Source organism: Electrophorus electricus, chromosome 16 (assembly GCF_041902795.1).
Source record: "Electrophorus electricus isolate QZ-2024a chromosome 16, ASM4190279v1, whole genome shotgun sequence".
Taxonomy (NCBI): domain Eukaryota; kingdom Metazoa; phylum Chordata; class Actinopteri; order Gymnotiformes; family Gymnotidae; genus Electrophorus; species Electrophorus electricus.
Window position 1 is genome coordinate 17,615,089 of NC_137512.1, and position 25,776 is coordinate 17,640,864.

At 43.0% G+C, this 25,776-nt stretch overlaps 1 protein-coding gene across 8 annotated transcripts in view; it reads left to right on the plus strand.

Moving 5' to 3' along the window:
* immp2l (inner mitochondrial membrane peptidase subunit 2) overlaps nucleotides 1–25,776 on the plus strand; it is a 60,413-nt gene that overhangs the window by 9,371 nt on the left and 25,266 nt on the right. The window contains exon 4 of one of the 8 annotated variants that reach the window (XM_081699163.1): nucleotides 19,186–21,234. The exons of 6 other annotated variants lie outside the window; for them this stretch is intronic. In XM_081699163.1, coding sequence (XP_081555289.1) covers nucleotides 19,186–19,276 — 91 coding nt within the window. In that variant the 3' untranslated portion in view covers nucleotides 19,277–21,234. Of the gene's footprint in view, nucleotides 1–7,069; nucleotides 11,940–19,185; nucleotides 21,235–25,776 lie in introns of those variants that run through there. One more of the 8 variants, XM_027024562.3, reaches the window with a different exon arrangement.

Here is a 25,776-nt window from a genome sequence, read left to right on the forward strand (position 1 = left end):
ATAAAAATTTTATCTCATGGTCACACCAATTAAATCTTAAAAGGGTCATCCTTCTGATATTTTTAAAGACAAGTCCTTAGCATTCAAAGTAGCATGCTCATATGCAAAAAACATGATTTGTAATTACCTTGCTTAATACCTGCAAGGACAGTTTCATGTATGTTTTTAAGTATACCTTTTGACAGTATGTAACGACTTTGCTTAGTCTGTCGTATCATAAATTTTTTTAGCCTCTAAAAATGAAGAAAGCTATAGATCAAGTTGTTTCTTGAACCACTCTTTCAGAGAGGCCTCCAGCCCATGTATCCACGCATGATGGATGACCCTCTCAGATTTTCTGAGTGTCACGTCATGTTTAACTTGGTTCTCCAAAAGTGGAGCGAGTCCCTACAAAAGCTGTGCTCCATTTCCTGAAACAGCAGGGAGTAATTCTTGAGCGCTCACCCCTGTAATGCCCCTGTGCCTGTCAGCTTGAGTTATGAAAAGCACAAAAGAAGAGAGGAGCCTCAGAAGTGAGGAGAACGAGCACCATTTCCATCTCGCCGACTTTTAGCAGATGTGAATTAAACACCAGCGCAAACCTTTTTCTGTTTTTTCTGCTTCTACTCCTACCTCTGCAGGTTGTAGACATGTGGTAGGCTTGCCTGTAAAGGAATCCAAATTTATATATAACTGTAATTTTCTATTGTGTATGCCAATGGGTGTGTTTTTTTTTTTTTTCTTCTGTTTGGAGAAGATATTACTCTCTGTCTCATGAGCTATGCAGTTGGACTGACATCAAAGAGGCTTCCTTGGCACTCTCTTGTACCAGCAGGCAGAGTGGAAAATGAGAATTACTATTAACATTATACCATCTCATATTTAAATAGGACCTGTTCCTCCGTAGTCCTTAATGGGGTTGTTTATCATATAGGGCAAAATGGAATTTAAGATGCAGGGTCTCATCACCTAGCATGTATAAACTTTTTTTTTTTTTTTTTTTAGTGTTGGATGTTCTGCTGTTGCATGTGTTAACAGTATGAGTAATGCTTGAGTGGGCTCTTCCAGGGCTAGCTCCACTCAGCTGCTCTGCTCTTGTTTTGTTGGTGTGGGGCTTTTAGACGACTTCACAACAAATTAAAGCTCGTCTAGGACGCTAGCAGACCGTGAGCTTTTCTTTATAGTGAATGACTGAAAAAGGGGGGGGGGACCGAATGAGAGAGAAGAACAAGGGAGGGGAGAGAGAAGAACGGGGGAGGGGAATGAGGGAGGAAGAAGAACAGCAGAGAGGAGAGAGAGGGAGTTCTTTGTAAAAGCTGAAGCTCTTGGAATAACCTAGTCCACGAGACAAGCCACTTCGCTTTCAGGCGAGCGTGTGTCCCATTTGCATGCATCTTTAAACCAAAACGTTGCAAAGTGCATGACATAAGCAAAGCCTTGTGGATGAGAGGAGTCTGCTGTTGGCTGTGTCATATGCGTACACAGCAGTACACACCATGCTAACTCAGGATCCCTGAGGCAATGATAAAGGCACACCCTGGGTAGCTTTACCCTATTTCCAAACGTGGCTCGTTACTGGAAAATGAGCCACAACATCGTGAGCACGTTTCTCATCTCCCACAATCCTGCAGTGTCAGGATTTTTTTCCACCTTTTTGTTTTTGTGAACTATTTCTTCACAGTGTTCAGGAAGCATGAGCGTGGAATGCATTAGTAATCTTTACCAGTTTTAGATGTTAAAAAAACCTATGGGGAGTGTAAATAGATATAACATATTACTCTGGACAGCAGATAATGTGACATTTGGTTGAAATACAATGGAGGAAAAAAAATTATCAAACAAATAAATCAAATATTTCTTCTGTGGGCTCTCACTTGATGTTTAGAGCCTATAATGTACAGTTTGTGTTGAAGCTGTCAAACGCTGCCCTAAGCTTATAAGTACACTTTTCCTCATGCTGTATGTGGTTGGGCAGTCAGTCTGAACCATCATGCTGTTGCTAAGGTAACCTGTTGAGGGGAGGCAAGACTGTCCACCTCGTTCCTGCAGCAGGATTTCTGGTGGCTGTTCGCTTTTGCTTCCTTGCTCCTTCTGACAACTCATTCTGCAGCAGAAAGTGAAGATTAGCTGATATTAGGCTTACAACCAGTTTTGAATAAATTCACTTAGTTACAATTTAAATTACACTGGGGTTAATTTTGGCCTCAGGTTCTCTTTCTATTGGCGGGTAAAGATCACGCCAACACCACACGTTCTCTCAGAAAGATAAATCCCTGTGCCAGCCACAATCACATTTCTCACATTTCTTGTGCATAGAAGCACAAAGCAAAGAATGTTTTCTGCCAAGTAATCAATCAGGCTGAATTTTGCATTCAAGTAGTGTGCAGTGGCACTGCTCATTGTGCAGTTTACTGCAGCATTCTTTGGGGTTTTGTCCAATCATACGTTGGCCTTCCCACAAGACCCCAGTGCTCCAGGATTCCTGCTGCTGTCCAGCTGTTGACACCAGCCGTTCAGGCCCCATCAACATTTCAGGTCTATTGCAGGACATCCTAGTGTGCAAATAAGCTTTGTGTGTTCCAAGCTGTCTAAAATGAGCCAAAAAAAACCCGATGAAATATGGAGGCGGTAAATTGATGGCAGTTTTGGAACAAACAATTGTGATTTTGAGTGTCATTATTTTAGGTTAACTATGTGGTGTTAGTTAGCCAATATGTGTTAGAAAGATAGATATCTTATGCCAGTCACTATGCAAGTTAAGTTGGCGTGGCCTGCAGACACAAATTCCAGGAGTATTTTCCTTTCTTTTGCCATATTTTCCTCCCTCTAATCTGCCTCTTGTCTCCTGTGAAGCTGTCTTTAGCCTTCTTCAAAATAACTGTTGTGGGACTTGAGTGATGAATTTTGATTAAATATCTCATTTCAGCACTGGCAGTTCAATCTCCACCTAATTTCATACAGACTATATTAGGTCCTAATAGAACTTCACAATTAATTTCATGTTATTAAAAACAGGTTTGATCTGTGTAATTATTCGCAAAGGTGAATAAGCAACATTACCTCTTAAGTAAACATTCTAAAACTCACCAGAATTTTAATAGTAGGTTCACTACAGAATAAACTCGGGTCAGGTAGAGCTCAACACCTCAGTTTATGCCAATGTCACAGATGTTTGCACAGCTTGCCAAGAGTGTGCTGTTATGTTTTTAATCATATTATTTCTTTCAGAGCTACGTATTAATGATGTTACAGCAGGTAACATGACAAACATCGTGCAGAATAATTGCATTTATTAGTTTTGGTGATAATCACAGAGGCCAGAAATAAAGCTTCCCAGGGAAGCATACAGGAAAATAATCAGAGGAACCTAAAATGCTTGGAATTTTGCCTTCATTAGCTCTTCAGACAAATTCTCGATAATTGTTGGCGTCCCGCACTCAGGTGTTGCTGTATGCCACTCGTCAGTCCAGCACTTTTTCACGTACTGGTAGTCTACCGTTCGTGGCCCAGGGAAGTTACACAACAGCAGTTTACTGCCCTTTTTCCTCCCTTGACCATTCTAGCTGTGGCAGAATGGCGAGCATCATGCTGCTTTGCCCAGGGGAAGCTGTCGCTCGGAGGAGCCGCAGGAGAAGGAGAAAAATGAGTGTTGGACTTATGCAAACGGCGTAAAGGGAAATGGCTGGGAGTGCCGACTGACTGTGCAGGTTTGTCCTGGTCAATTCTGCAGTTTCTGCTGCTTAGCAAATGGAGGCAGTGTTTGATCCTTTCTCAAGCCGCCTGCGTTGAGTGGCCCGGTGCCAGGAACATCGACGTGTGTAGCTCAGTGTGAGTGGACAACACAAGGCCACTGAAACCATCTCATTTTTATGGTCGCTGATTGTTATTGGCTAAAGACCTCTGATGCGTTCTTGTGTAATTAGAATTTGCGGTTTCACTTCAGAAATCAATATGAACCGCCATCATAAAACACAGCTATTGAGTGAGGCATGGTCTGTCAGGGCCTTAAAGCCTGAGTGCCATGCAGCCAGTGCTACGGCTCAACACCGTATTGGCTCCAAATATGAGGGAGTATACACATTTCCTACATGCCTGCGAATAAAAGGCCTTTTCGATGCATCTACTGATCTCAGATAGCATGGCGCTTCACCTAGTGCTCCATGCGCTTTAGAGCCATGAACAGCCATGTGCTCATGTGTGTTTTCGGAGAGCTGTCATTCATGTTTCCACATTTCGTAGTAGCTGTTTCCTACGACACACACACACACACACACACACACATGAGCGCGCACACACGCAGCAGTTCATAAACAAATGGTTTGCTTATTTTCTCTTTGGCCATGCTCTAGGAGATCATTGTGAGGAAATGGTTAGTATATTGCTAGTTTCAGTGCATACTAAGTTCACATGTCCAGGTGAGTTCTCTAAAGGCCATTAGGAGCCCTAATGACATCCAAAGAGGCTTACATCTGCTGTGCATTTATGCCATCAGAACCTGATGAGTGCAAAACTTTGTGAAGCGTAGGACTGAAACAACTAGGGTTGTCCTTTCTAGAGGGTGTGTGTGTGTTTTAGATAATGGAATTGCATAAGTCATCATTGATTCACTGCTGGTAATCAGATGCCACTGGAGCAGCAATAGAAGGTTATTACGCTATTAAAACAAGCATTGCATGTCTCCGACTCCATCGGCAGCTCATTGCAAGCATTGATAAATGGGATTCAGACTGCAGTTCAGTGAGAGAGAACTGAGGAAGAATGTTCTATGAGAGCTATTATTATTCTTCACTCCAGCACACTGACTCATGTTTAAGCATGTATCCGTTTGGAGCGTGATTTTATGGCAACTTATTTTGTTGCACCACTGAGAGCTCATCTGGGCCAGGCAGCAGGAGGTGGTCGGAAAAATTGTGCTGAATAGACTCGCGATAGATTGTTGCTCGGTTGTCTCTGCTGGAGGTTGGATATCATGTATGTTTGTGTGATGCAAAGGCATCAGTTTTTACCCCCCACTCACGCTATCTCCCACTGCTAGTGAAAGTATAGCCAAGCTCAAAATCTACGGTGCTTTTCTTCTGAGTGTCTACAGAAATGACCGCAGTGGTTTTCAGCAGGAGCTTCACTTTAAAATCCTTTGTGGCTAAAGGGAGTAAACTGTCATTTTGCTCCATGCTGGTTTGAAGGCTTCTGTTTGCATTCAAGAAGCAACATGTGTAGTAGCATACCTAAACATCATTCATCACTGTAACATTTTCTTAAATCATTCTCCTGTTTGTAAAATTGACATGTCTGTGTCCAGTGTACACAAGAACTAAGGTTAAGCTCATATTCATGCATTACTGGACCCAAAGAGCCAACTTAAAAACTTTGGAAGAAAAATACCTGCTATTATAAAAATATTTCATTATTTAAATATTTTAATTAATTATATTTACAAATGGGACTTATTTTTTTTACATTTTTTAAATAGAAGAGCCCTTGGTTTGTTTCAGTAGGACTGTAATTGGTAACTATACCATCTGTTTGCAGTTCGTCTAACCCCACTGGTCACTAACTTTAGATGTAAAATCAAACTGAATGGAGCCATGCTGAGGGGCTGCTCTCTTATATTTAGTCTTTCGCTTTCCCTTCTTCTGTAAGGTCAGGACCTGTAACTCATCTGATTAATCCAGTTGCATTTAATGAGGACTCTGGCAGCCAAGGTGAGTGTCCACGAGCCTCTTTTGATCAGAACAGCACCTTCCCCTGATTTTACAGTATGCAGAACTCTACAAACAGTATAAGCTTTTCTGTGAGTTGCTTGCAAGCTTATAAGCAAGGCCACACTCTGAACTGCTTGCTTTGAACTACTTGTCTCAAGTTTGCTTGGCAGTGACCTAAGCTGTTTCTGGACCATGAGGAAATGCGATGCACAAGCTGCTATGGAGAGAAGAGACGATAGACGACCAGTAGCATCTGTTCTGGTCTCTATGATGGTGCTCATGCAACCAGGAATCTCTCCCCTGATAGGACAACAGATGCTCTGTCTCCTCAGAGAAAGTTTTCATCCAGCTAAATGTTTCCATCATCAATCTCAACCATTTTCCTTTCTGTTTTTTTTTTTTTTTTTTTTTTTTGTCCTGTTCATCCTGTGCCTGCATCTCTTCTGCAGGCAGCTCTCAACTGGCTGACCAAAACTACTCCAAATCAATACAAGGAATGGCAGCAATTAAACTCTCAGCTATTAAACGCACGTACACCCCTAACTGTGTAGCAATCCCACCCTGCTTGGTGCCAGGAACAGAGCCAGGCAGTGCTCCTCTGATGCTGACGGTTCGTGCTCCGGCCACCTTTTGGTGCAGCACATGCGTTGTGCTCAGCGAGTGAGTGAGGGAGTCTTGGCCCACCCAGCCTTCACATCGGCTGCAAAACCGGCCCTCCCAGCTGGGCTTACCCCACTCGCCCGCACCCCTCGCGCGGCTCCTAACCGGTCACCGGCTTCTTTTCATCTACTTCCTTTTCTACCGTTTTAATTTCATAATGCTAAGTGCTAGCGTGCCATCCGCCAGCCCCAGGAGAAAGATGTCACGTTTAGTGGAGCCCTGCCCCTGGCCACTGCTCCCTGTCCGTTGTGCAATTAAACAGAAACAAGGAAAACCGGACAGACGCTGAGCAGGTTTGATTAGAGGTTTGTTGAATCAGGGCAGAGATTAGGAGGAAATGGGCAGATTGTGTGCAGGGAAAATGTGGTTGATGTGGTTGAGCAGCATATCTTGCTACCATAATAAATGAGAATATTCTGATGTTTTATATCCTTGTGTTGTATCATTTTTGTATAAAATCAAGATTAACATATTTGTTTTATCATTATAATATATGACTATTATTGTGACTACCTAATGTTAGTTTTTCACACCGTTCATTTTATTCTGTTGATCCTTTTTTGTTCTTGTGCTTTCTGTCCTTCCCTTACTTTTCTCCTGTGTCTTTATCACCTTGCACCCTCCTCTGCCTCTCTCTTTCTCTTTTGTTCAATCTGTGTGTGTGTGTGTGTGTGTGTGTGTGTGTGTGTGTGTGTGTGTGTGTGTGTTTCGTATATTCCATATGACAGACCTCTGCAGCATCACTCTGCCCTAAACTTCCTCTGAGCCAATGAGACTCTTCTCCATCACTCTGCTTCTCTGACTGCATCCATGAGCCTCTGATCTCGATGCCAATTGCAGCACATCCAAAAACCCCGAGACCAGGCAGAAGAAAGGCTTTCAAGGGATCAGCTGTTTCATTGAGGACCTCCCTCTTTCTGCCAGTGGTTTCTCTCATAAAGTTCTGCCCCTTAGAACACTTCTCAGAAGCGCTAACGCAGCTAAAGAACGAAAAGCAGTGGGACGTTGCAAGATGTTGGCCCTCAGGACTAGTTGGCTCCCACAGACATTCACCCTGAGGGTCAGGTGACTGCTGGTTGTAGGAAAAATCCAGTTTTGTCTTGGCAATGGCAGGAACAGGTTAATATACTTTATGACATATGATGCAGACAAAAGGCCAGAAGACATTAGTACTAAATCCTGCATCGTGCCATTTTGGGTAATGGGGTGCTGGTCCATTTCTCCAAGCCACTGACAGGTGCGGGACTCAAAAGCGCTGCCCTGCATGTCCTTATCAGTATTGCTAGCACACAGTGGCCCTGTAATCCTTTAAGGTTAGACTTTGACTGGAGGAATCTGCTCTTAGCTCAGCAATGAATGGCTCCTGATGAAGTGCGCAGGGATCCATCTTTGCCTGTTTAAATCCCCATTTATTAAAACAGCACTGCAAGGCCCAAGGGAGGCTGAGATGAGGGATGGGGGGGTGGGAAAATGGCAAACAGCATCACTCCCCTGGCTCCGCCCTCTACGCTGCTCCCACTCCGTCTCCCTACCCCGATCCCGCCTCCCCCCCACGGCCACTGAGGCTGGTCCTCCGAGGCAATCGCAGGTGTGTAGGTGTGTGTGAGAATACAGCAGGGATGAATTTCAGAATAACCCAAGCTGACTTGTGTGGAGGAATTACACACAGTTCTGGCTGGAAGCTACATTGCTGCAATCCTCTTTATGATTTGATACCAGAGGGAGTTCTTCAGTGTGGGAGTATGGCGGTTGTTGTTGAGGGGCACAACCCGACGCAGTTAGCACTGCCATTTTTAATGTTTTTCTATTTATCATTGCCTTATTTGTTACACAAATGGTTATAAAAAGCCTTTCGCTGGTGTCCAAGACTGATGCTTCATCTCATATCTCATTCATTAATGCCATGTAGAGATGGTAAAAGTTAGATTCAGGCAGTCAGTAGGCCTTTCAAATTTTCTAGACAGCATGCCCTTCGGAAACGGTTTAATGTGCCATTCTGAATTATTTATGGACGACAGAGGCACCAAACCAGCTGGCTGACGGGGCTGATGATGTTCCAAGTGTCTTCTGCTGCTAATGTGCTTATTTCAGCTTTCAGCCTCATTTTGTTATTCTTTTCCTATTGCACACAAGAGCATGGGTCTTTTGTTCAGAGGCAGGGGTATTGGGGCGGAGGGGTATTTTGGTGCTGCTTTGATCCCCCGGGTGTCCTGTGGGAGGCTCTGAGGGAGCTGAGTGCCCTGTATTTACTCCGAGTGGAGCATGAAGTGCATTTGGTGTAAGTCCCCTGGCAAACATCACATTGCAGATGAGTTACAAGGGTTCAGGAGTGTGAATAGTTCGAGTCTATTACTGGAGGGCAGAGCTGTTCCAGCAGGCCTCGCATCTGTGCTTTAGCCACACCTCATCGCCGCCTGCAGAATGTACCGTAGGCTGAAACCAGGCACGGGTCTTGCTAGTTCCTACATACGACAATCAGCATCTAACTGTCTAACAGAGCCAAAGAACGACTGAAAAGGTGTAAAGTTTGGCTGGAATTATATTAGAAAGCATAGCGTGTGTTGTGTTACAAGGACATGCAGCATAAATGGAACATCCTTGGAGCCTATCCGCTGAGGGCCTTGTTCCAGAGCAGGTTGCCTGAAGGTTTTCCCACAGGCCTGTGGTGTGGCACTCGTATTCCCCAGCCAAACCCCCTCCCCCCTACCACCACCCAGCCACTGCAGAGCAGCTCTGGTATTTGCGCAGACCACATTAAACCATAGTCCTTCCCTTTTCACCTACCTCAGTGTTTTGCCTGCTGGTCTCTTCTACTTTTAAGGGGTTGGTGAGGTAGAGGGAAGACTGGGGCTGGAATTCCCAGCAAGATGCTGAGCTTCTACCCAACAGCTGGTCTGCTTTGCTTTAAGAGAGACACAAACATATGCCCACACACGTGCGTGAACGAACACACACACACACACACACACACACACACACACACCCCAAGCTAAATGCGCTCCAGTTATGTTCAGGTTCTACATGTAATGGGCCGCACATGCCCAGCAGCAGTGTGTGCCATGTTGTGGACCAAATGTCACACCCAAATGCTGCTAGCGAGTGCAATCAAAGCCAACGTGCTCCATTTAAATGCACTGATGTCTGGAGCTTCTGTCATTAGAAGCATGAGCTACTGTGGTATTGTACCCTTCTTGCATACATGGCCCTTTCATAAGCATGATGCTTTTACAACTTGATGTGATGTGAATCAGATCTTTCTAATGTCTGCAGGAGTTATAATGGGAGGTGATATGAGATTTCATTATCTCGGAGTGAAAGGTAGCCAGGTATTCTACACAGCACTCACTGGCGTCCAGGTTTTACCATGACATTTACCATGGCTTCTTTGTGGGAAGGCCACCATTTTGCACTTTATGTGCTTTGCCAGCTGTGTTTCTGTCTCAACACTAGTTGCCTTCCATCAGCTGCATTCACGAAGCTCTCCGTCGGCTGGGGTTTTCATGCCTGTTGTGGAGAGTGCCCAATGTATGGCTCCTACTCCATAGGGATGTGCTCTGCTCACTGCCGAAGCTCACGGCCATCATGCTTGATGGCGCCACCTGAGCTTTACCATGTGTGCTCATTCGCTGTCTTCTGTATGACCTTGGCCATGTCGATGAGCACAGCTGTGCATTCAGATGGTGCAGAGGGATGCACCATCTCCTGAACAGCCACTGGTGGTGGTGGGGAGGGGCTTTTATGAGTTTTCTCCTTTCCCCTGTTGGTTTGTTTGCTTGCTTTGTTTGTTTGCTTGTTTTGCAGACAAATTTAGATGACTGTTCATATCTTGCTATACCATTTTCTTCTCTTTTAGCAAATGTATACACTGCAGTATTCAACTTGCAACTGTTTTTTTTTTTTTTTTGCAGGTGACTTTCAAGATATGCAGTTATCAGTGGTGTGTAGGTCTTGCTGAAAGTTTGATTGCTTTTAAAGCTGATCTTAAATTATGCAAGGGAGTGTTCTTTCTCAAAAAAAAACAACTATACTTGCTTGGAGAAAATAATCCATTGCTTATTTATCAACTCCATATCACATCTAAAGGAAAAACAAATTGATTGATGGGTTCAGATGTCACCTGCTGCAAATAGGAGAAGAACTAATTTAGTTGGAGTGAAAGTGACATAAGTTTCAAAGAGGAGTTGTTGATGCAGCCATTTTGTCTGGCATAATGCCAACAGACAGGCCTCCTTCTGCCACTGGTTTCGCTTCCGTGAGCTTCAGAAGCTTCTGGAAGGAATGAGGGTCCCCCCCCCTCCTTGCAAAGGTACTTGAGGTAGAGAGAGAGAGAGAGAGAGATTTTATTTATTTCTATTATTAACTCACATGCAATCAGAAGTTTCAGTGAGTGCTCCATATTCCAGAGGGTAGAACCCCAACACCTTTGCTACCACAGTGACAAAAAGGATCTCTCCTTGGTAGATATAATCCATCATAGTAATTTATCTTGGTTTTGGGCTCTAGTGCTCGTTAATTAGCCTAGGTATTCCGTTTGCCTTTTAGCTGTCATGGTAACGAAGCAGCCAGGCTCCTAGCATCATGCAGGGCTCTCCATATTAGCATAACAGGCTGAGATTTTTATCACAGCACCTTAACCCCATATGTCAGTCTTCTTGTGGTTTCCCTGCTGTTATCTAATTAAGATTGGAAGCATGTCATTATGCGGTTGGTTCTTAATGAGATCAACTGTTTGGTAAACAATACATATGTTTTTAGATAAATCAAATTTAGAGGAAATCATTCAAATTGTGTTGATTCTGAAGCATTGGGAATTAATTTACTGTCTACTTGGGGCGTGTGTGTAGTCTTAAAATGCCATAGCGAAATTAATCACTAGTCAGTTTTCATGGTTGAAATGTATTTATTTCAAAGATTACATCTCACTCTCCTGAACTTTGAGTCTTCATCCATGTTGCTTCTTGTTGGGTGACAAACTCATAGTAAACAAGGTATATGAAAGGTCTTGTCTGTAAACAATAAAGGATAAATTAATAAACAAAAACACACAAACAGGCCTTTTATGTCTGTGGGTTCCTTTGCCATTCTTGGAGTCATAGATTTATAAGAGGAAAATCATGTGTGCTTCAATAACTCACTCGATGTGCGGGCCTCACTCATCTCATGACGTATAATTTTCTCACAAATCGCAGCTATAATAATAATTGAACATGATTTTATAGTGCCATTCAGAAGCGTGTGTGGTCAGCATGAGCTTGGAGGTAGCACTATGGACACACTGCAAGTGTTGTGGGTCATGAAATATTAAATGAATTCACTTTAAGAACTCATAGCCTGGCAGGATGTCAGCAGAAGTATCAATGTTGGCATAGGGTACCAGATTGCAGATAGTGTTCTTGTAAATAAACTTTCTATAACGTAGTAAAAATCTATTATGTATTTGCTTTTATTAAAGTTGTATTTACCCTTAAGAATGGACTTTTAATCTTACAAAGGCCAAAAGGCATTGTGGTTGAGGTAAAATGCCCACTTGTGGAGGTGTGTGGTTTCCAATGCAGTTAAAAAGTCTACCTGCGATGCATCTTACAAATCTAGCCTCAAAGGATGCGTCATAAAACAAGGCAAACATTTTTAAAGCATTTTGATAAATGTTTTTTTTTGGGGGGGGGGGGGGGGGGGTATTATTATTATTATTATTATTATTATTATTATTATTATTATTATTATTCTGCATTATTTTTATTAAATGCTAAATGTTCTCTAATGAGAGGTTGAATAGCTTTTTAAAGAAGGTGAGCGCATCAGAATGCTTAACCCATTTAGAAAGGAATTTTCCCCACCATTGCCAGAGGTGTATACTGTGCTCCAGTTCAATACCAGTACCATAATTACCACCATTACTGCCATGTTTACTGCACATTACGTATTTGACTGCTGAACACCTCTCTATCTATCAATGTTGAAATTAAATCAAGCCCAAAAGGCCAGCCTTTCCCAAGTTCTCCACACAGCCCTCAGGCTACTGCGCTCCGCTTCAGCTAGCCACACACTGTTTTGGCTGTGATTCAGTCACTGCCATTTCTGTCGGCTCTCCACAGGTGTGCAGTTGCCAAGGAGACTTGTGTTCAAGGCTAGTACACCCACATACACGTACTTCTCTTAGCCAGATTGGCCGCCAGCGTGCTGCACTGTTACGAAACCACCCCACCCCCCTTGAGCCATTTTGCTCTTTGTCTCTAAAGGAATGGAAATGTATTTATTAGTAGTCATTTGCTTAATTCCTGTGTTTTGGTTGGTGATTTCATTAAGGTGCCTTAAACACCTTGATTGTGAATTTTCCCTTTGTTTTCTTTGAACTGCAGCACAGAAAAGCACTGTAACTGCTGTTCAATACTAAAACTATTGCTGCCTTGCACTGAGGTGTTTCGTACCCTGTCTGCACCTCAGTGAAATCCCTCATCATCATGTTAATTACAGCGAACTTGCTTCATCAACCCCTGTAGCACTCAGCAGATGTCTAAAGAGGCAGGGACTCCATTCAGAGTGACATGAGCATGGAGTAACACGAGCGCAGTAGAGACCAGACCGCCGTACTATCAGGGTCTGTGTGGCTCTGGCCCAGAGTGAGCCAGGCGTGACACAGGCTTCAGTGGGTGTGGCTTCTCAGAGGGCTCATGTCTCCCACCCACTGACTCTACTGCTTGCAAACAGCAGCCCTTACCGAAGTGACAGGTTTATTGTTGTGTTTTACACCGCCCTCGTTTCAAGGTGTTGGTCAGATGATTTCACTGCCTGGTGGGGGGTTTTCGGAGCTTTGGAGCCTGCTTGCTCACTCATGTTGGGAAGCTCTATGGCTCGGTCACATTCGGACTATAGACTCAAGGACAGTAGGCCGATGCGCAGATTTGAAGTCACATTCACACTTTTAAAACACAAACATACTCGCGCAACACAAAGCGAAAGAACAGGAGAAGAGGAAGGAGGCGGAAAGATTCACTGATGTTGTGACATCCATGAAGTGCTAAAGGAAATGTCACAGCCTCAGGATCTGACTCAGGAAATAAGGTGATTTGCACCATAAAAAGCTATGCAGCTCATTTCATTACCATAGAAAAAGAGCACTCTCTCTCTCTCCTGTGTGTGTGTGTGTGTGTGTGTGTGTGTGTGTGTGTGTGGCTGTCCACGTAGCTGTGCGTGTGTCTTGCAATGTGAAACCTAAAAAATTCACAAGTTACATGATTCACAGTCTTTAATTCCAAATCCAGTGTGCTTAAGCACAGAACCTAATCAATTGACCATTACTGTCAAATGACTGCAATTTATGAAAAAAACATATCATCATATCTACTAACTTCTCTGAAATTAGTTGATATTCTTGCTGTATACCAGCGTTCTGTTTATCATGCGTGACTTGTGTATGTATGCGTGCATGTATGTATGGCATATGGGAGTGTATGTTTGAGAGTGTGTGCGTGGATCCATGTGTTGAGGACCTCCTTTAGACTTCAGATGAGGTATTTACTTTGAGGCTGGATAGATTAGGTGGAGTCTAACAGACCTAAGGCTGTAATTAAACCCTCTGAGAAATCGGGGTCAGCAGTAAGGTGGCCTCCACTTCCCACAGCTAGACGGCAACTGCTTTTCCCACTGGGCTGCATGAGGGCTGACAACTGGCTCTGAGGTGCGATTATTCTCACTGCAGTGCCAAAATGAGAGATTGTACAGCTGGCATCTCCTGTGAAGCTTATATATTGTATGTTAACTGTACTATGCATTAGGCTTTTTAATCCACCCTCTGGAGGTGCTTTTTCTTTTGTTATTCCATACCTTCAGTGATTCAGAATACATAGGATCAGTGTGTTCTAGAAATGGTCCAGTAAGTGAACCATGTGGTGGTGTGTGGTTTGTTTTTTGTTTTTTGTTTTTTTTGGTTTTTTTTGTATTCCATATTGAGGAAAATGGAATTTTAAATCATTCCACTTCACTTCTCTGTTTTTGCTTAGTTGTGGGAGCATTTTGTCAGTGAAACACATTTCATCAAGCTTTCTCGACGCCAGGCCTGGGGACTCTCAGCCCCGCACTGTTTCACGTTATCACTCTCTCAACACACCTGATCCCCCTCATGAAGGGCTCACTAATCAGATGATGAGCTTGATCAGGCAGTGGCTCCTCAGGATCAGAGTTGAAACCCCTGCACTACATTGTTTGAAAAAGATCACCCGTCTAGCAGCAAACGTGTTGAGTGTTTTCTATTTGCATGTCTGATCAGATGTGCCAGAACACCCTGTGAAAGTAATTTTCCCATCCCTGGGGAGGAGAACTCCACATTTGAGGTCACACCTTTTGTCTGTGTTTGCTACTTCTCCAATGTAATCGCAAGCTACGCGACTAACCGTGCCGCAAGAATTCAGTCATTCACTCTGCAGCAACCGTATTCGAAGCACTTGTACATTCACTGACCACCTCATTAGAAGAGCATTTTATAACTGTACAGTTTCAGACTGGAGACTAGACTCTAGCATTCACTTTCTACTCTTATTCTGCATAATTTTGTTTGCTGAAAGTGTCTGCATGTTTGACAACTTTTTTTATTTTTATTTTCCATGAGCTATGAACTATGAAACAGTGTGTTATTACTTTGGCAATAACTGAATCTTCAAGAGGGCTAATGTCTGAGTTGTCCGTGGTGATGGAGAATGCGCTTTCAAGGTTGTTCTATAATGCTGTAAGAATTTATCTATACCGTTCTTTAGGAATTTCTCACTAATGTTGCCTTACAATGTCTGAGACACTTTCTCAAAGCCAGTTACATCTGCAATTGGATGTTAGCTGAGCAACGGAGAGAGAACCATAATTACCTCATCAACACCTACAATTCCCCTTGCGGATGATGGCAAAACAGTGAGACGCATGCAGTTTACAAAGTTTAAATACAGTTCCTGTTCCATCAGAACCAAGATCTAATATGAATCCTACTTATGACCAGACCAAACCATCATCCAAAGACAGTGAAATCCAAATCCATCTCAGATTTTTGTCTGATAAAATGGTTAGGTCAAATTTGAGTTGAAAATGAATAAAATAGGAACAACAACAAAAGCAAACATGAATATTGTGCATTTAATTTCAAGAAGTGAAGAACCTTGTTTGAATCAATCTACATGAAGAGTTCCCCATAGATGTTTAAAAGTGCTTTGAAATAAGAGCGATATGTCTGAGAATAATTATTTTTTTTAATTTTTGCAGTTATGTAAACTGTCTATCTTGTTTTACCTCAGGTCTTTTAGCATCAAATAGTCATGCTTGGTTTTGGAGAGGTGTCATGTTATGCTTGTCGTGTTTGTGCCTGTCTCTGTGTATCTGGAGACCAAAACCTTCTGTAGTGAAGAAGGTATTTAGTAATAACTGAATTTTAATGATGCCCTGTCTTTCATTTTGTCAATCCATATAGCTTCTCATCTGCCCATACTCTGTCTGCATGTCTCATATCATATTGACCCTAATTAGATTGCTGTTTAAAAATAGCCTCTTATCATATTCCTCACAGGGGCCAGAGCATGGCATGACGGGGACACTAAAGGCATAGCAGACTTTAAATTTGCCTAATTAAGAGCAGAGCGCTTGATATGTGCATGTTCCTGCTTCTCCAGACTCCTTCGTTCATTGTAAACAGGCTTCATGATGAATGTGTGTTCCGAGCCAGTGCGCCCATGAGCCTGTGGGCTACAACTAAACTTCATCTGCATGGGGAGCTGTCTTATACTTGAGTTCTCTATGACCAGCTCACATAAACTCTGTATGTGTGTCTGTAAATGTGCTATAAAAGCATGAATGATTTATTTTACTAGCTAACTGTGTTATTAACTAACCTAGAAATCGTTATAGGCAGTCATTTACTTTAATAAGACCCCAGTAGTTGTGGACAGGGTCAGGGGTCTTGATGCTGGTTCACTCTGCTCTTCACTGGCTCATAAGGTTCCTCATTCTGATGGCCCTGGAGTTGGGCCCTTGAGTTAAGCACTTGACCCCAAACCTCAGGACCTGCTTACTTTAAAAAGGACCCCCTCAGATGAGCCCCTCCAGCTGCCTCGGCAGGATTAAAGGAAGGTTATAAAAAGGCTGACGGCCAGAGACTATTGATTGATGGTGGTGATGCTTATCTGATGTCTCCATGGCCCACCTTTTGGACCTGTAGATGTCCTTGCAGATAAAAGCAAAGGTAACGATCAGCGCCCCTCCCCCACCCTGGCCGCACAGAGCTGAGCACATGGGAAATGCTCTCTCACTGATTAACAGGAAGCTTTATGACTTTAGATTGGAGAGCTCTGTGTGTTGCCCTTCCTGTTTATTCTGGTGAAAAGTAAATGAAAGTTCAGAATACATCCTAATGGCAAGCAGCTTGAAACATTACCCTCACAGCAGAGTGTCATAGGACCTTTAGCCTATGTGCATGCAGCTGATGACCAGAAGTAATGTAAAAATGATAAACCATTTTGTTTTAGGAAGTCTTTTCATTGCGCATTTTGTAAGTACACAGCAAAATCCCAAATGTTGAATTAACGTCTCCAGTCTTGTATTAACACACACTGAAGTCCAACTGGGAAAAAATTGTAGACTTAATTCAACATGGGGCATTTTGCTGTGTTCAGCCGACCTGATGTTTACAATCATATATTTGTCAATATGGCACCAAATAGTTTCAGGTTTCAGTACAGCATCCTGTGCATTTCTTGGGGCCGTGGAGGTGTAGGCAATGTGCAAGCACTTAACACATGGCTTCTGTTCTATGGTTTAAAAAAAGTACAGGTTGTTATGGGCTGAAAAACAACAGATGGACTTGAACACAATTAACAGTATCTGTTTGTGTGGGGTTCTGCGGTGATGAGCCAACAATTTTTACACATTGTCCAAAAATAAGCCTCTTTTCTCTTCTTCTGTTTAAACACAGATCTCTATAGTGTCCACATGCAACTGAATATCTTCATGGGCTCAGTTGCCTGAATCCAGCGACTAACTTGTTACAGTGTCGCCGTAGTTATGCCAGTGGGCAACTGCAGCAGTTTAGTAGGCCTTGACTCCGTTATCCCCTGCTTAGCCTGCTTGTCTATGTGGCAGTACTGCTTGAATGTGCTCTACGGTCAGTCCTCCCTGCATGAATCGAGGGAGCCGTTCAAATACAAGTTGAAACATTTTGATGAGATGCAGATCAATTGATTGCACAAACTAAGCAAAACTAAATGATTAAACTAATAATCTGATGTCTGTGTTCCCAAATATAACCAGAGGAACATGCCTTTCTTAGACGGGTGCTGTCTAATGGAGGGGGTCATGAGCTATGTGGCTGGAGCGTCAGCTCCAGGTCCAGGACCCGGCTCTGTTCTAGGTCATCTTACCCCAGAACCTCGAGTGACTCATTCCCTTCCCCATTCTCCCACTGTTGCCTTTTCACTCCCGCTGTGGAGGATGACGAACTTCTCGATTTTGTCCTGACGGAAAGGCCGATCTCGGGAGACGTCAGGTGAAGAGGGGGTGGCGCGGAGGACGAGGAGCACCGCTTTCTTTCCGAGCTGATCCCACGCCCGCGCTGGATGTCTGAAGGCCCTTCCTCCTCCTCCTCCTCCTCCTCCTCCTCCTCATCTCTCCTTTCATGCATCTTATGAGTCAGGTATTTAGCGTGGGAGCTGGGAGGCTGGCCCGTATTCTTTTTATCATCCTGCTCCAGACCGTGAATCATCGGCAGCAGAAGCAGCAGGCCTCGCGCTCAGGCCCCTGGGTTGTCCGTATAGAAGACGGTGACATGGCCCGTCACGGATAGCAGAAAGAGGCAGCTGCTCTCAGGCATGCTTTTTTTTTTTTTTTTTTTTATTGCTTGTGAGTTGAGGGGCTGGCTAATCGGTAGCAACGGTAATAGTGTGGGTTTGCTGACATCCAGGTTTATGACTTGACTCTTGAAGGCAGGCTAGCAGTTGTGGGAGCCATTGAGTGAAAAATGGCATCTGGGTCAGGACGGTCATGACCATCTGACTCATGAAGGTCATGTCCCTTCTTTCTCAGTGATCTTTTCTCTCACCTGTTACAGTGTATACGCTCACCACTTAATACATTTGGCCAGGTAGTAATCATCCGGGCTAGTCCTCACAAGCTGCTGTGATATGTGGTGGGTTTTCAAGTTCACTATGGCACCTAATCCTAGACCAGCCTTCCAGACAGCTTTGTGACTGCACTGACAAACGGAGAGAAGAAGAAGCACTGCGAAGCCAGCTGGAACTTTAATAGATAGATGTTAATAGACTTGAAGCAATTTAGCACCAAATGTCATTGGAAAGAGAGAAGTAAGCTCCAGCCTTATGGAGTGTTGTGTTTATGCTGTCACAAGATCTTGAAAAATGGTTTCTTTCCTTTTTCCTGGTCGTTCACAATGTGTTAAAATGAATTGCTTCAACTTTTGAGACTTGATATTCTGTGATGGTTTGGGTCTCTGTTTAATTATGCTGTGTATGGCAGGAGATTCATTTTAATATGCTCACCTGCAGTGTCTGATGTCTTGGGTGCATAAGATAACTAACACTGAAACACAATGAAGCGTTCACTTAACAATGTAAGACCTTTTGATTGCACTACCAGTGGTGCATAGTATGTTTTGATACTGACTTTAATTATTTGTAAATCACGGTATGCCTTCCTCTGTTTCTCTCCATCCGTTTTTACCCCATCCCTTTCCATTCCTGGATTTAACAGAAGGATGGTGTTAATATGGAATTCAAGTGTGTGTGTGTGTGTGTGTGTGTGTGTGTGTGTGTGTGTGTGTGTGTGTGTCTATCTTTGTGTGTGCGTACCCGTCACACAGTCCCGCGGCGGAGCGCCCCCTCGAGGCTGGGCTCCCTGCCACACTCCACAGTGCAGAGAGCAGCCCAGCTGCCAAGATGGAGGAAGCATGAGAAGATGGATGAAAGGACTGATAGAAGATGACTGAGCATGGTGGGGGAAAGATGAGCACCAGACGCAGGACTCTGTGTGTCTGAGAGAGGAAGAGGGACAGGCAAAGATGAACTGAAAGAGAGAGAAAGTGTTAGAGTTAGGCAAGGGGGGGGGAGAGAAATGAGATGTGATTTAGAGAAAGTGATGGGAGGGTGAGAGAAGAGGAGCCACATCTGACCACATTGGCTCACAGCCAGGAGAGCATCCCAGTTGGTTTAGCCACATTCTTTAGCAGCCCTTATAACACACGGTCTCCTCTAGATGTGTCCAGTCTAGCCAGGTGTGTGGTAACACATTAAAGAGGCAGATTTACTCATGGTTTCCCAATTGTCTCATCTCCCAGTTTACATGCCAGTGTACATCTCTGTTGACATGCAGATGTGGTTGCAGCACCAGCTTTGGGTGATCAGGGCAGGAGTAGGCAGGCTGTGAGCCAGTGCACAGGCTGGGCTCGCGCTTCAGGAGACACTTGCCTAAATGCTTGTCATAGTAAAAGAGCCCAGACGGCACGGTTTGTGCTCTGTCATTAAGGGTGTCTGTTTCTGGCCATAAAGCTCGCATGCTGTGTCTGGGTGTATATTAGTTTGTGTACATTTACATTTTCAGCTTTGGGCAGCTCTTATCCAGAACGACTTGCATATATTTATCAACATGTCATACAGTATGCATGCTCCATAGGAATCAAACCAACAACCCAGATTATGATAGCACCACACTCTATCTGCCCTACCAGATGAGCTATACACCAGATATGTACACATGTGCATACATGTATTGTGCTGCTGTGTAGTTGTTTTCCAATTAAACTGCTAGCCTCCGTAGCCCGTGTGGCAGGTGTAGTTCTCGCTCATCGCTCTTTGAAACAAAGCTGCAAAGCCTCTAGTCCAAATTAGCATTGCTGCATCCTCCCAGATACAGCTTTTAAGATTCAGAACACATTCCAAATGAATCGGGCACTTAAGAAGGCATAGAGTGCTTTTTATTTGTCGACTGACAGATGAGCTCGCCCATTGCAAACCCTCAAAGGAATACATCTATCCATCAGCAAGCCAATTATTCATCCACCCTATCTGGATTCATTTAGACGCTGAGCAGTCAGCTCTCTGCTCCGACAAGCCTCTCTGCAGGGATCTTCCTCTTCACCGGCTTCTGGCTGGCCCACAAGATGCGAGGACAGTGGGCTCCCCGCCCCCCAACAAATCTGGGCACGCATCTATGTAGCTCACATTTTGTTGTGTTTCATCTTTAGCCGATCGGGTCTGAGAGAGTTAGATAAAGAGCATTCAGAGTTTCAGAGGCAGGGAACTGTGTGTGCGTGTGGGACAGTCTATTGTGCAGGAGGACATTCAGATTCAGCATTACATCTCAGGGCTCCCGTTCATGTCTTTCAGCTAAAGTGGAAGTGTTCTTAGTGGTGCAGGTTCAATGTATATTTTCATTTGTTGGTGTAGTTTATCATGATATTTATTTAGTACATTTTATTTATTTTAGTAAAATCCAAGAGGTCTCCATCACTGTTAAGGAGTAGATTTGTAATTTTATTCTCATGATATGTATCAAATGGTTTTATTAGTAAAAGTGAAATTTAATTAACATAGCTTACAAGAAAACTGATTTTTATACAACAGTTAGTTCTGACAAAGTAATTTGATTGGGCAAGAGGCATTCCATGAATGCTGATATAACAGTATAACAACACCGGGAATGTGAACTATGCATATATCACTCTGCTTTACTCGTGTGTGTGTGTGTGCTATTAACCATTAATTACATTAATGTTTATCTATTTTAGATTGTAGCAAACTTTGCAGTTAACTCTTCGGAATCACACATGCCACCAAAGAGACATGCAGATAAATGTACATGATGCATGAGAATGTAGAACTACACAAAGTAGCAAGCTAGTGTGCAGGAAAATGGTTTATGTTGCTTGGCAACAATCCAGTCCTAGTCCTGGTGTGGAATTGTTTGCGTTGGTGCAGCCAAACGAATTGTTAAATAAACAAATCAAAATCAGTTGGTACCTTTTACTGTTAACTAATAAATGGCACTGTAGTACTGTTGTACTGAACATCAGCATAGTTGTGTGATTATCTTGGGCCAAATCTACGACCAAATCACAGCCGTGCTGATATTCAGTATAACAGCACTCCCTCCTATTTCTAAATTCTGTACCTCTTTTTAGCTGCTGTGCATTTATGCCGTCTGCACGCACATGCACATGTGTACATGTATTGATGCTAACCTTCACATCTAAATCGATACTTCAGAGGTTGGCTTTGCCAGCACAGATGCCTTTCACTGCTTTAGCGGTAAAGGCTAATGGACAAATGTCACTTTATAATGATACAGCATGCCAGTGGCCCTGTGGGGCAGTGAGTGGGAGAAGCAGTGCCAGTGAATCCATATATGCTAATGCGCCTGCAAATGTGCTCCCAAGGTCCCCATGTTAAAGACCCACTAATGTCTCCTGCTCCCCTTAGCAGCACTGCTGCATATCTAGACATTATCGATTTGCTATAAATTGTTGGCTGTATGGGTGCAGGAAATGGGCACCCTGAGCCCTTCTGATATTAGGTGTGAACATTTGTTTGATGTTTCATCAATAATTAATTTGGTAGAATGATACTGTAATGTTCGTGTCACTTTTGGGCATTGTTGGTGAGGAACTACTTAATGAGAATGCGAGATTCAGACTGTTGCATTAAGGGTGTGTTCAGACATGGCAGCTTAAATTGATTAAAACGAACCTTAGTGCAGTTGCTCTGTTGGCATGGCTCGTTAGAGCAAGTGAGAACGCTGCTTTTCGAACTCTGGTGCGCACCAGATAAGTGGACAGAGAGTCCCTGAGCAGGTCGGTCTCGGTCTGCCTCCAAACATACTCTGGTTCGGTTCATTTGAAGTATGAACACTATATGGACCAAAGGAACCAAACGGAGGATGTGATGTTTTAGAAGATACAGAGAACTTCCTGCCGTGCATTTTCCTGTCTCTCCATGCTTTCCTCCTTTATGTAATTTTACTAGCTCTTCATGAGTTTTCAATTGGTAAAAATACCACCAGATGCACATTAACGCCCACAGGTGCATTCAACCCATTTTGCGACAATTACAATAATGCCAAGTGTTTTGTAAGTTTGCCATTATCGAAATTGTCACAAATATACATCACAATATACAATTTATACATCATAAAACTGTGCAATCAGTTGGATTATATTCATATTTGGTTTCTTTATGATGCATGTTTTGAATTGTTGGTAAATACATTGGTGTGAAGGCTGAGCAACCCAGGAATAAAATGCTACAATTTATCATTTTCTGCTTTGGTCCTAACCAAGGGAACCGAACTTCAAATATAACTTAAAATATAACCGCACCCAGTCAGTGGCCATGGACCTGTTTCTCAGCCCTCCCCTTAAGCTTAGATGGTCTTTACTGAAAGTCTACAAAATGAATATTTGTCCTCAAACTTCTCTCCAGGCCATGAAAGGTAACAGTTTGAGTGTGTACTTTTGCGGTGAATGGGATTTATGATGCACGGCCAGTATGCTTGCCCTCAAAGTTGGGAGAGGCTAAACATGGATCAGATAGCTGTAGGCGGGTTTACGGAGCCCTGGAGCCACCCTGGACACCAGTTCCAGGGCAGCAGCCAGGACGCAGAGGCAGACCTTAGCCGAAGCCACTGCTCCCACAGGAGAGTGCTGTTAGCGGTCTTAGTCATTAGGGCGGCTTGTTTTGTTCCACCACTGTGGCAGAAATGAGAGCATTATATAAAATAGTAACAATAATAATTCTTGTCTCTGTTTTCCAGTGGATGGTCATATCCTTTTTCTCACACTTGGGCCTTCTACTAGAGGAATTTGAGGGTGCGGTGCAGTATTTTTGCTGTTCCTAAGGTTGCATTTTTATGGACTGAGATTAATGATGGAGTTCCTGGGATTTGTTGGAGCTACTCCTCCATCTTGGGGGTCACAGCTCTAAGTGCCCTCATCACAATGGGGACTACTTGGTGTTAACCTTCAGCATTCTCTCTTATTTCTTTCAGTCCCTGGTATTTTTCCAGCATTTCATATTGCTTGATGTTTTCATCACTTGGAACAGCCACATCTATTACCACTGCATGTTTCTGCATTTTATATACTATTATAATGTCTAGTTAAGGATCTTGGCCTTGTTTTCCTTCATTATGCTTCGTGTGTGTGTGTGTGTGTGTGTGTGTGTGAGAGAGAGAGAGAGAGAGAGGGAAATTGCAGTTTCCAGAGAAACGGGACTCCTCGGACAGCGGTCCTTCATCATCTGTGCAAGCAAAGTGCTTCACATAGTGCTTGCACAGCTGATGAAGGATCTCTGTTTGCAATTTTGACTACCTCTACATCTTCTTCCACTACAGTATCCCGCAGTTACTCCCTTGAAACGTCTACATACATACACACCTCTATAAAGAGCACGAAAAGCTTGAGAAACACCAAGGGCTGAAAGAAGGTATCGGTGGTCCCTGTAGTAATTGGAGCACTAGGGGCTATGACCCCCAAACTGGGAGAACTGAGATCTCTGTCCAGAAGAATGCAGTCCAGGGAACAGCTAAGATACTACGCAGGATCCTCAAGCTCCCAGGCCTCTGGTAGAGGACCTGAGCTTAGAGGAAAAAGGGAATTATTTTTTAATATATATACTGTTTAGCTAATGAGAGCAAGAAAAACATTAGTTTTTTTTTTTCCATTTTGAAAAACACATTATTCAAATTATTTATTATTTGAAATACCAGCACTTTTTTATATTTTTTTTTACTGCTAGCTTAATTAATAGGACAACGACGACAATTACCGTATTTTTAGTTCGAAATAGCCTACATGTAAAGCATATATTTCAAAAAACTAAACAAAAAAGTAAGAAAAAAAGTTTGGGCAACCCAAACACTGCACTACCTCTACAAAAATAAGCTCCACGTGTCCTGTTTGTTTTTGTTTTATTTCTTTATTTTCATATATGGTTTATTTATTTCATGTTACACATACAGTTTATTTAAAGCATGTAATAAGTTTCAGTTTTTGTCTGAATGTCTTGGCTGCTAATTATTAAACTAGATATATTTTCTGGTTTTGGTTGTATTTTCTCATGTTAAATGTTTAATCGGTGTCCATTAGGTTTTTTTTTGTTTGTTTGTTTTTTTTTTATTTTTCTGAATAAAGTGCTGTGCTAATGAGACTGACTGACTGACTGACTGACTGACATCTCATAGGAACTTTTTTTCTGAATTTCTGAAAAGGAAAAAAAACCCCAACAACTATTAATTACACATGATAAAGGTTTCTTTGGAAAAGGTACCCATATTGCACATGGAACATTTTAGAGTGGGGGTATAAAGCATCTTTTAGTCCAGTTGGAACAAAAAGAATTTTGCTCAAGAGGCTAATATATGATCAAGATGTAGTGTGATTGAAGCTATTTTAAAGGGATATGTATACTATACAAGCTGCCATTGGCATTAAGTGGTACCTTTTATGCCCAACATATAAAGCCCAAAGTCTGGTACACTCTGTACATGATGCTTTATGATTCCATGTTACTTTTTATCACCACGCACTGTCCTCAATTGATTCACTGGGGTTGTTATCTAAGTCCTCTTACTGAAGAAACATTTAAAACCATTTTCCAAAGCCTTAATCCACAGGTATAAGTTTTATGATAATGCCTGAAAAGAGCAATAATATTTGGTATACAATGGATGATCCATGGCTCTTACCTGCCAGGCAGCTTCTAGTAACCTTTGTTTGAACTGCGCTAATATTCTCTAATCTAGCTCTCTCACCTTGGCTCCTGGCTCTAATCACCTTACTCAGAGTGAGAGCACCGCTTAAACGAACCGACTTACAGGGTCATTAGGAATAGGTAAATTATTCATTACAAAACGTGCTGTCCCAGTGGGTCACAGGGCTTTCCAACACCAGCTTGGAAGCAGCAGCTCCAGAGTTTCACTTCTAATGATTGACTACAGAGGTGTGGGTCTCATGAAGGGCGTGTAATATAACCAGCTTTGTGTTTGCTCTTGTTGCTCTCCTCTCCTCTCTCTCTCTCTCTCTCTCTCTCTCTCTCTCTCTCTCTCTCTCTCTCTCTCTCTCTCTCTCGCTCTCTCTTTCACTCTCTCCCTGTCTCCCTCAGCGATGCTGGTGGAGCATGGAGGATATGTGTTAATTGCAGATTTTTTGCTGTATCCAAGGCATGTCAATGAAAGTGCCCATCGTCATTCAAGAATATGGGCTTCTTGAAAACCATTTTGAGTTAGCCATCTTTATTATTTGCACCAAACACTTTGTCCTTACCTTGTTTGCCACAGGTTACTGTGAACATTTTCTCCTCCAGTGAATCATAGTTCACAAGGATTCACTGTGTTATGGCTGTCACAGTTGAATGGGATTTGCTTGAACAGTAGTCACATGGCAGTCAAAGGAATGAGACAA